The sequence below is a fragment of the Artibeus jamaicensis genome, unplaced genomic scaffold, assembly GCF_021234435.1.
Source record: "Artibeus jamaicensis isolate MK-2021 breed Jamaican fruit bat unplaced genomic scaffold, CSHL_Jam_final contig_786, whole genome shotgun sequence".
NCBI classification, from domain to species: Eukaryota; Metazoa; Chordata; class Mammalia; order Chiroptera; family Phyllostomidae; genus Artibeus; species Artibeus jamaicensis.
In genome coordinates this window covers 1604982-1615073 of record NW_026521971.1, presented here as the reverse complement: position 1 = coordinate 1615073, position 10092 = coordinate 1604982, and the positions used below count along the sequence as shown (strand labels likewise).

General features: G+C 51.4%; 1 protein-coding gene across 1 annotated transcript; it reads right to left on the bottom strand.

Annotated features, from left to right (window-relative positions):
* Positions 1–1214: 1214 nt before the first annotated feature.
* Positions 1215–2785, bottom strand: IL3 (interleukin 3). Its single transcript, XM_037129998.2, has 5 exons — positions 2735–2785; positions 2590–2625; positions 1610–1702; positions 1446–1481; positions 1215–1322 (listed from the first exon to the last, which is right to left on the bottom strand). The coding sequence occupies exons 1-5, from the start codon at positions 2783–2785 to the stop codon at positions 1215–1217; spliced, it is 324 nt and encodes a 107-aa protein (XP_036985893.2).
* Positions 2786–10092: the final 7307 nt, after the last annotated feature.

Below are 10092 nucleotides of genomic sequence, written 5' to 3'. Positions count from 1 at the left end.
CCTTCCTGATTGCCACGCAACTGGCGCTTTCTTGTCATTGGGGTTTCAACCTGTATGTCACCTCCTCCAGAAGGCCTTCCCAGGCCACTCAGCCTAAAGCAGCCTCACTGGACCCCTTCCGTCTGTCTAATTCACTGTCGTATCCCCAGCATCCAGTACAGGACCTGACGTATAAGTGCTCAGCCAGTGTTTACTGAATGTGTGAACCTGAAATCATGAAAGGAATGTAGTGCCATCCAGCCTGGAGTAGTTTGGACAGCTCAGAGGTGGGCAGGGTTCGAGTTGGTCTCTGAGGTAGGAGCCTGCGAGCTGAGTCAGGGCAGGGAGTGCGTGGCGGAGATGACGTTGTGGGTAAAGGTTCAGAAGCAGGAAACAGGTGTGAGGTTCATGGAGGAAGCCACAGCGCCTGGAGCATAGAGGGAATCGGTAGCTGTGGGAGTGAGGAGAAAGGTACACGTGTGGAAGCAGGCCTTTTACACTTCCCTAGGGGTGAGGACCAGGTCCACAGGCTCTGAGGACTGGAAAATTAAGAACAAGACCAAACTGGTCAGGTCTGCATTTTCTAAACTGGCTTCCCAAGAAAACACAGATTGCTATGGTGTGGGCACTGGGCCCATGTAGTAGCAGTAAGGCCTGAGTGGGGAGGGCAGGGGGGTGGCTGAGCCATCAGGCGAGAGAGTTACTAAGACCCGAGTCAAACTGAGATATGAGCAAGAAAGCAGTTGTTCACAGTGTGGTTTATTTTCACAGATGAATAGAAACTGGTTTCGAGCCTGAGGCACATACAGACGAACATGCCCCCCGGTCCCCATCTTGAGTCTTGTTCAGAAGGAGCAGGACAGGGCTCCTCTGCTAAAATAAATACACTTCACAAAGTAATAAATAAATACACTTCACAAAGCGATAAATAAATACACTTCACAAGGTGATAAATACACTTCACAAGGTGATAAATAAATACACTTCACACAGTAATAAATAAATACATAAATAAATAGCCTCAATAAAATGAAAATGAGAACATAATCACAAAAGGTCAAATGGGGACTGCACTTTTCAGAAACTAGGTAATTAGCAATTCATGTGACTTCACAGGAGAAAATAAACCCCTCCTGGTCCTGGACTGTGTGAGAAGCCCCTGAGTCTCCAGGGCTCTTCTGCTCTCCGTGTCCCAAGGCCCTGTTGTTAAGAAGGCCCAGAGGAGGATCGAGTTGTCAGGCTGAAGTTCTGGCAGTGACAAACTTCTGAAGGGCATTCAGATATTCCCACAACTTCCTCCTGAAATCATCCCAGTCATTCTCATCGATAGAGATTGAGTCGGCCTGTGAAAAAACCAGGAAGTTGGCATCAGATGAGACTGGGCTGCAAGGCCGATGACAGGGGGAGGGGGGCGGCAGGTCAAGGCTGATGGCACCGCCTGCAGGGGCATCTTTGGGGCAGCTTACCGTGGAAGGGGCAGTAGGCAAAACCATCCGGAATTCCTGCGGAAAGAGATGAGAGGAGACAGTTAGAGATTCGCCCAGAACAGGAGCAGGCCCTGCTGTCATCTTCCCCAGAGAAAGGGTATGGCCAAGGCAGGGACCCCCAAACGCTTAACAGTTTCCCGTACCGGAAGAATTTTCATGATTTGCTCTGTCTTGCTTTTGAAGTTCTCGGGAGCATCCAGGAATTTCTCCAGGTTCGTTCTGAGAAAGGCTTTATTCTAAGGGGACAGAGAATCCATCTAAGAGGGGGAAGTTGGGGAGTGTCCTTCCCTACAGTTTTCCAAGACTTCTTTCAGGGACATCCTTGGCCAATCCCCTCCTCATCCCCTTCTTGCCCAGGCTATGCCCCCAGAGGACACAGTGCAGGGAGACCTAAGGTGCCCCTGGCTCCATGCCAGCTACAGAAAGGGCCCAGGTGGATCTTTGTGCATAAGGGGAGAAAACATTTTTCAAAAGAAACTCTACTAAAGGCAAAGGGCTGGTCAAGAGAAATTCTTGGGGCCAGCGAGGATAATGCCTTGACTGAATTAAGGGTTCCTAGGAATCAGGAAGAAAATCACACTAACTGTGAGTTCCTAAAAGAAAGAAGTACAAACAGCCAACAAACTCAGCAGAGACACGACCTCTTGTTTGACCCAGGAAATGCTATGCACACAAAGATGAGATCCTCCCTGAGGCCAGTAGGAACAGTGAAAGTAACAAAATGATCACACCCAGGACTGGTCAGGGTGAAAAACCTACTCAGATTTTCAAGGGATAGGAAGGAAGCAGGCATGTTCATGGGGAAAATTTCAGTCTGCAGTACCAGGAGCTGAAGCCCTTTGGTACTGTTCAGCTCCAGCTACCTTTTCACTTTGTAATTAAAACATTTTCATGGTATATCCATGGCTGGGGAATTGATTAAACACCCGTTAAGTGCTAGACACTGTTCTTGGAACTTCATGCACATCGTGCCATTTAATTCTCACCGCGACCCCTGAGATAGGTGCTATTCGCCCTATTTACAGGTTGGGCAAAGTGTTGCCAAGTCTGAGGTCACCCAGGCAGGAGGTGCATTGTGACCCTGTGCGGGGAGGTATGGCCAAGTGTGGGGCTGAGCTCTTACCTGCAGGATGACTTTGTCATTTATTCCCAAGCTGCCCTGTGGTGGCAGAGAGAGAGAGAGAAAGAGAGAGAGCCCGTGAGTCCTGTTGGCCCGAGCACCTGCCACACCTTCCCTTCCCTGTGCCATCCTTGTCCCAGATACTCACTTTTGGAAGCACAGGTGGCTTGCTGAGGAGGTCCCTCATTTCCTTGATCATGGTGATGTAGGTAGTCGGTAAGGGACTCCCCTGTGCCGGAGGGGTGCTGTGTGGGAGCAGGAGCAAGAGAAGGGCCAGGATGGGGAGGCTGCTCATCTTTGGGCTGGAAGCACACATTCTGTCCTGCGCTGGTCCTTCCGTGGTGTTCTGCAGTGTTCGCGACAGCCTTTTATGCACAGCGATAGTGTAAGAATGACCGTGGTGAAGGGGGCGGGCATTGGAAGAATTTTTATCTCACACGGAACCTCCATAGCAAACCACAGACTTATTCATCACTTTGTAGTACCCAACATTGGTGAAACTTGGGGAAAAATTACTGAATGTGTTTTTCCTCATCTTTCAAGAAGGCTGGAAGGTTGGTTGGCTACTGGGCAGACCGGGGACAGCTGAGAGGACTTTTCTAATGGGTGAGGGGCATATGACTCTGAGCCCTCTCAAACCTCCTGCTTAGTGAGACCTGGTCCTGCCACCTCCTGGACGGCCCTGGCCCTCTGTTGTCCACCCCACCAGACATGGCCTGTTCCTGCCTGGGTGCCCAGGTAAAGGCCCACTGGAATGGACGAGGTCATCCAGCAGCTGGTCACACTGGTAACCATCCACGTGTGAGCTCGTCCCCTCAGATACACACCTCTTGACACCCCTCCCAACACTGAATTACTGGGGCTAAAGCCCCCAGTGTTTTGCCTCATGGGCTTCAGGAAGCTTCTTGACATTTTCTGTTCCTGGTGGGTGGTGGATGGAACCCAGGTACCAGATGCCATTCTCTCCTTGGCCTGATAACAGCACAGCCCAACTTTGCCCTGTATGGAGGGATCTTAGCCCCTGGTGGAGGGCTGGCTGCAGGCACTGGGCAGTCCCTCAGGTGGCACACAGGAGCTGGGCTCAGGGTCCGAGGACAGGGATCCTTGAAGAAACTGTCCCAGGGGGAGGGAGCTGGCCTGGGGAGGTTTGGACGGTGGAATTGGCAAGGTCTGAGGATGAGTGGAGGGCAATGCCCTGGCTCCGGGCTGGTGTTGGGAACCAGTGGGCAGAAAAGAGAGTGGTGCCCCAGGGCTCTGGACGCCAGCCTGTGCTGGAACCTGGATTTGGCGGGTGCAGGCCTGGTGGGAAGGGTATGCAGAGCAGGGGAGAGGACAGAGACTGGACCTGGGGAGGCTACAAAGGACCAGAGAAGCTACAGCCAGAGAGGAAGCTGGAAAACCAGGTGGGTGGGGGCTCCTGACACTTGGGGCTGTGGGGCCCTGACCCAGGCCCAGGGCAGGGGTTTTGGTAAAGGGATGAGTGTGACAGGGGCGTGGGAAAGAGTTCTCTGAGGTGACTGGGCCTGGGTGGGGGAAGAAAGAGCAGCAGGATAGTAAAGCCAGGGTCGGAGTGTGTTGTAACGTGATCTGTGTGGGGAGATGAGGGCGGGTTAAACTGAGGCAGGGGAGTGTGGGTGATTTAGGCTTCTGAGTAGCAGCAGCTGATGTAGTTAAGACAAGGATCAGAATGTGGCCACAGAGGAGCCAAGTGACACTGTGCTGGTCTGTGAAAATAATGCCTACAGCCAAACACAGAGCTTCTGGCTCAGCTCAGCCCAGGGCCAGACCCCGGGTTCCAGGGTACCATCAGAATGCAGGTGGAGTGTCTCAAAGGCACGAGTGAAATGAGGCCACACGTGGGGAACTTTAGGACTGGGACCCCTCAAAGGCACAAGTCATTTAACAAACTTTTATTAAGCACTTGCTAGGTGCAGTCACTGCAGGTGAAACAGACATAGCTGTCTGCTTAAGAAACTCGCAGCCTTGTGGGGAGAGACACACGGAACTTGCTGCTCTTCGCTGGACCTCGGACCTGCAGGTTCAAGCATCCCCTGGGGGTTGGTTACAGAAACAGACCCTCAGGTCTCCCCCCAAGCATTCTGAATTAAAAACTGCATTTCCACAAGGTCCCCAGGTGATTCACGTGACATTGAAGAAATCCTGATTGAAAAGCTCAGCTTGGGTGGTGGGGGTCTAGGCCCTGGGGACCCAGGGCTTCTTGACTACTCTCAGTCATGGCTTGATCTTCTATATTAAAGTTTGGGAGAGATATGCACCCCAAAATGTGATTTCTTATAGAGAAAACCGCTTTTTTCATGTAAATGAGCTCTTTAATGGAATTCTAAAAGTGCAGGGAATTTTAAACAATGATAGCTGAATATTCCTCCAATGCATTCTTTGGAAGACCTGACTTCTTGTTGTATAGTAGCAAAAAAAAACCCACAACTCCTGTGTAGTGCTATTGTAGATCTTAACATTTGTAGGAAAAGGAAGTTTAGGCTTCAGGCTAGGAGTGAAGTTTTCAGCCAAGGAGAGGTTTAATCCCTTAAAAGTTTGGGTCCAAGAAGCCCATGGGGTGAGTCTAACTACCGTGGGGAGAAAGGCTGGGAAGAGCGGGGCCAGCAGAATGGCCAGTGATGGATAGCAGAGTTTTCTGGACCACAGATGGTAAGAAGGCTGAACTAAGTTGATTCTGGTGGGGATGGAAAGATCTGGATGAAGGTCAAGGCTCTAATAGCTAACTTCTACTGAGCAGCACTTAGTAAATGCCAGGCACCAAGTTCTTTCCATGGGTTAGCTTATTTAATTCTCAGAATGAGTCGATGAGGCAGGTACTCATTATCCCCCTTTTACAGATGAGAAAACTGAGGCTCAGGGAGGCTGAGTTCATGCAGCCAGGAAGTCATGCCACCAGGGCTGCCCGAAAGCTGCAGGTCTGTCTCAGCGCCCACCTCCACAGCACTGGGAAGTGACAGAATTGGGAGTAATGCAGGGTGGCAGGAGGGAGGCAGGAGGGTGAGGATCCGATGCAGTGGGCCCTGGGATTCTTGACAGGAAGGCCACCAGAGTCTCTGGAGGAGCAGTGTTAGTGTGCACTGCGGGCAGAAGCCCTGGTGGGGGGCTGAGCAGGGAGTGACAGTGGCTGAGAATGTAGAAGACGCTTTGAAGAAGTTTTATTCTGAAGGGAAAGAGAGAGGCAGGGGACACTAGAGGATTCAGGGGGCCAGAGAAAGATATTTCCAAACAGGGAGCTCGAGTATCTCTCTGAGGGAGATGAGCTGGCAGTGGGCGAGCCAGATGGAAGGTGGCCAGCATGGTGGGGGCCTGAGAGGCACATGCACAAGGAGGATGCCCACCGTCAGCCGTCATTTGTCCACCTCAGCAGAGACAGCTCTCTTTGCCAGAGAGCTCAGGCAAAGGCTGCCTGAGTGGGCTCAGTCCACCTGGAGGGTAAGGTGCAGTGGGTTGGGTCCACGGGTTTGGTGGCAGGAAGGGACAATGGCTTCTGTGTTCCCAATGAAACAGGCAAAGTCAGACCCTGAGGGTTTGGGGAGGTGGGGCTAAAGGCCTGTCACGTGGCCTGTCCCCACGTGTGGCGTGGTTGGGAGTCCATGAGCTGACTGCCTGAGGATGGCCTTGAAGGGCTGGCAACCTGGGGTCAGAGCACAGGAGGTCGGGAGAGTCCTGGGCTCTTCACTGGGCCAGAGTGTGGAATGCGAGGCCCCTGAGGTAGGGCGAGGGGGTCCCTGGGAGAAGCCATGATAGGCAGGGAAGGGAGCAAGGAGGGCCAGAGCAAGGGAGGCAGGAGGTGGTGGCGGCGGCCACCGTGGAGAGGCCCCCCCAAATGTGACCTGGCTCCTGTCCCCGTGTGAGGAAGGGTCCCATTCCACCGAGCAAACGTGACTCAGAGGGAGCCGCAGCTGCCTCTGTGAAGGAAAACCGGGTACCCTCCACAGCCCTCCTGCAACCTCTCAGGGGACCAGGGAAGCCTGAGCCTCCCCCTGGAGTCTCCTTGGAGGTTGGCCTTACTTTAAAGAAACAGCTTCTACCCTGGCTGGTGTGGCTTGGTGGACTGAGTGCCAGCCAACAGACTGAAAGGTTGCTGGTACAATTCCAGGTCTCTCACATGTTGATGTTTTTCTCCTTTCTCCCTCCTTTCCCTGTCTCTAAAAATGAGTAAAGTCATTTTTTAAATGAATAAATTAAAAAAGCTAGTTCAAGCCAAATCACAGGAACTCTCTCCCAACCCACCCCCACAGACCATAGACCTGCTCAGCCTTTGGCAGAGGCCTCCCACTCCATGTGTGAGTAATCTCACCTTGCAGCGGTTTATCAGTTTTGTCAGCCCGGCCCCCTGGCAGGCTGGCTGATTGCAATCAGGAAGGGAAATGAGCTGAGGGCCCGACTCCCTGGTGGCCAAGGGAGACCCTGCTAAGTCTGGGACAAAAGAGCTGGCCAGGACTCCTGCCTGGGGTTTTGCAGGAAAGAGACCCTGTGTGTTTCAAGGTGGGTCTCTAAACCCCATCCAAGGGATCCCTGTGGGACTGGCTCTGCTCCACCTGTGGCCTGGATTCACTCAGAGTGGGACACTGGGACCCAAGGTCCTGACCCTTGGGGGCCCTCCAATCAGAGGTCCGTGTCTGTGTTCCCTCCAGGGCCTAGCAGAACTTTCTGGGGAGCCAAGACCTCAGTCATCATGACAACCCCCTCTGCCATCCTTCCCGTGGCGCCATGTGTCAAATCCATTCTGCTCATGATCTCAGTCTCACCTCCACCAGTGGCCCTGGTCACACTGCCTGGTTTCATCAGTACAGAGGCAGCTCAGGGCTCCTCACTGGCCAGCAGTGTCACCAGGTTTCACGTGTGCGCCTAAGCAGAGCGCTCGGGAAAGACACACCTGGGCGGGCCCAGATGAGGAGGCCCCACCTCCTGCTCCGTTCAGCTGCATCCTCCCAGGGCCAGTACTGCCTCAGCCTGTGCGCTCTCAGCTCGCTGTCCACGCTGCAGGGATGTGGCCTTTGGGGGCCCCTCTGTGTAGAATGGAAGTCTTCTCCAAGTCCAGTGTCATAGAGGACAGGTGGGGAATTGCTGTTTAGAACAAGCCTGGGGGAGGAGGAGCCCAGAAATGGGGCAGCCTCACCCTGCCTGGACTACTGGCAGAGACTGGAAGAAGGGACAGCTGAGACCTGAAGGGTGGTGTGGAGCCAGGAATGTCGCAGAGGAAGTGCTCCCGTGCAGAGTTGGGTTTGTGGGTGCAAATGTTCTGTCTGTTGACCTCCAGCCCACTGGCCGCACGCTCGTCTGCGTGTGGCCACATCACTCTCCTTGTCATTCATAAATGTATGGGCATACAGTGCCCATCACTCTCTCATTGCCCACCTGGAACACAGTGATGTAGGACATGTAGTCCTATAGCTTCATTGCATTTATCTTAACACCAAGAGCCAGGGGATGGACTGTCAAAGAAGCTGCCTGACAACTGTAAGGTGACAGTGTTGGGACTTAAGTGCTAGTAATACAGTGTTCCAGGCTCTTAAGCAAGCAAGCAAAATAGAACCAGAGACATGGAAATAAAGAACAAACTGACAGTGACCAGAGGGGAAGAGGGAGAGTTGTCAAGGAACATGTATAAAGGACACATGGATAGAGAAAACAGGGAGGGGGTGGGACTGAATGTGGGAGGCGGGAGCGGTCAGGGCGGGGGAGAGCAATGGCGCGGGGCGGGGGGTGGGGAATGGGGGAATGGGGACAACTGTAAGGGAACAATTGAAAAAAAAAAAAAGAAGTACCCTTTTAAGTGGTTGAGACTCCACACGGATTATTAGCCATGTAGATGATGTTGCCAGGTAAAATCGTGCCTGCCTCTCAGGTGGGGAGAAGGAGGCCTCCGAGGTGGGTGACAGAGGGTCAGGGCTGTGCAGAGGTTGGCAGGAGCCGAACCTCCTGGGGGCAGAGGCACAGGCAGGCCCCTCTGAGCTCTGAGTCGGGCTCGCTCGTCTGGTGGGCAGAGGCTCTTGTCTTCCTTGGTAAGTGTCTTCAGGTTTTACTGGACCTGAGTTCCAGAGAAGGATGAATAAGTTTATGTGTTTGTCATGCAGGCTGTGTGGACAGAAAAGGAGTTCTACACAAAGCAACCTCACAGGGTGGTCTGACCATGAACTCCTAACTGGGCAAGTCATGGCGGGTGGTCACACCCCAGGCACATAACTCCCCCAGTAAAAGGTTTTACTTTTGTCTTAAGCAGTTCTGCCTGTTTTTCTTGTGCATCTAGGTTGACACACTTTGGAAATAAGTGTGGCCACCCTCCAGGGAGCACACAGTTTTGTAACTATCCTGTAATCCAGACTTCGCCTCCTCTCGAAACCATCAGCCTGTTCTTTGAATCACTGAGTCTGTTTCAATTTTGTTTGTTTATTTTGTTCTGTAGATTCCATACATAAGTAAAATCATATGATATTTGTCTTTCTCTGACTGATTTATTTCTTTGAGCATAATACCTTCTAGGACCATCCATGTTGTTACAAATGATAGCTTGGCCAAGCTATCATTTTATGGCCAAGTAACATTCCATTATATGTATGTACCACTGGTTTTTTTCTTTCTTTTTTTATTGATTATGCCATTACATTTGTTCTATTCTGCCCCCCATTCCCCTCCACCCTGCACATCCCTCCCCCACCATTCCCCCTCTTTAGTTCATGAACACGTGTCTCAAGTTCTTTAGATTCTGTATTTCCCCCACTATTCTTACCCTCCCCCCTATTTTCTATCTACTGTCTATGCTACTTATTTTCTGTACCTTCTCCCCCCTTCTCCTTCTCCCGCTCCCCTGTTGCTAATCCTCTACGTGATCTTCATTTCTATGGTTCACTCCTGATCTAGCTGTCCTCTTAATTTGCTTTTGTTTTAGGTGTGGTTGTTGATAACTGTGAGTTTGCTGTCCTTTCACTGTTCATCTTTTTTATCTTCTTTTTCTTAGGTAAGTCCCTTTAACATTTCATGTAATAAGGGCTTGGTGATGATGAACTCCTTGAACTTGATCTTATCTGAGAAGCACTTTATCTGTGCTTCCATTCTAAATGAAAACTTTGTTGGATAGAGCAATCTTGGTTGTAGGTCTTTGGTTTTCATGACTTGGAATACCTCTTTCCAGCCCCTTCTTGCCTGTAAGGTGTCTTTTGAGAAATCCGCTGACAGTCTGATGGGGACTCCTTTGTAGGTGACTGTCCCCTTAGCTCTTGCTGCTTCTAGGATTCTCTCCTTCATTTCAATCTTGGCTAATATAATGATGATGTGCCTTGGTGTGTTCCTTCTTGGGTCCAACTTCTTTGGGACTCTCTGAGCTTCCTGGATTTCCTGGAAGTCTATTTCCTTTGCCAGATTGGGGAAGTTCTCTTTTATTATTTGTTAAATAAGGTTTCCACTCGTGACTGTTCCTCTTCCCCTTCTGGTACTCCTATAATTCGAATGTAGGAGCGTTTAAAGATGTCCTGGAGGTTCCTAAGC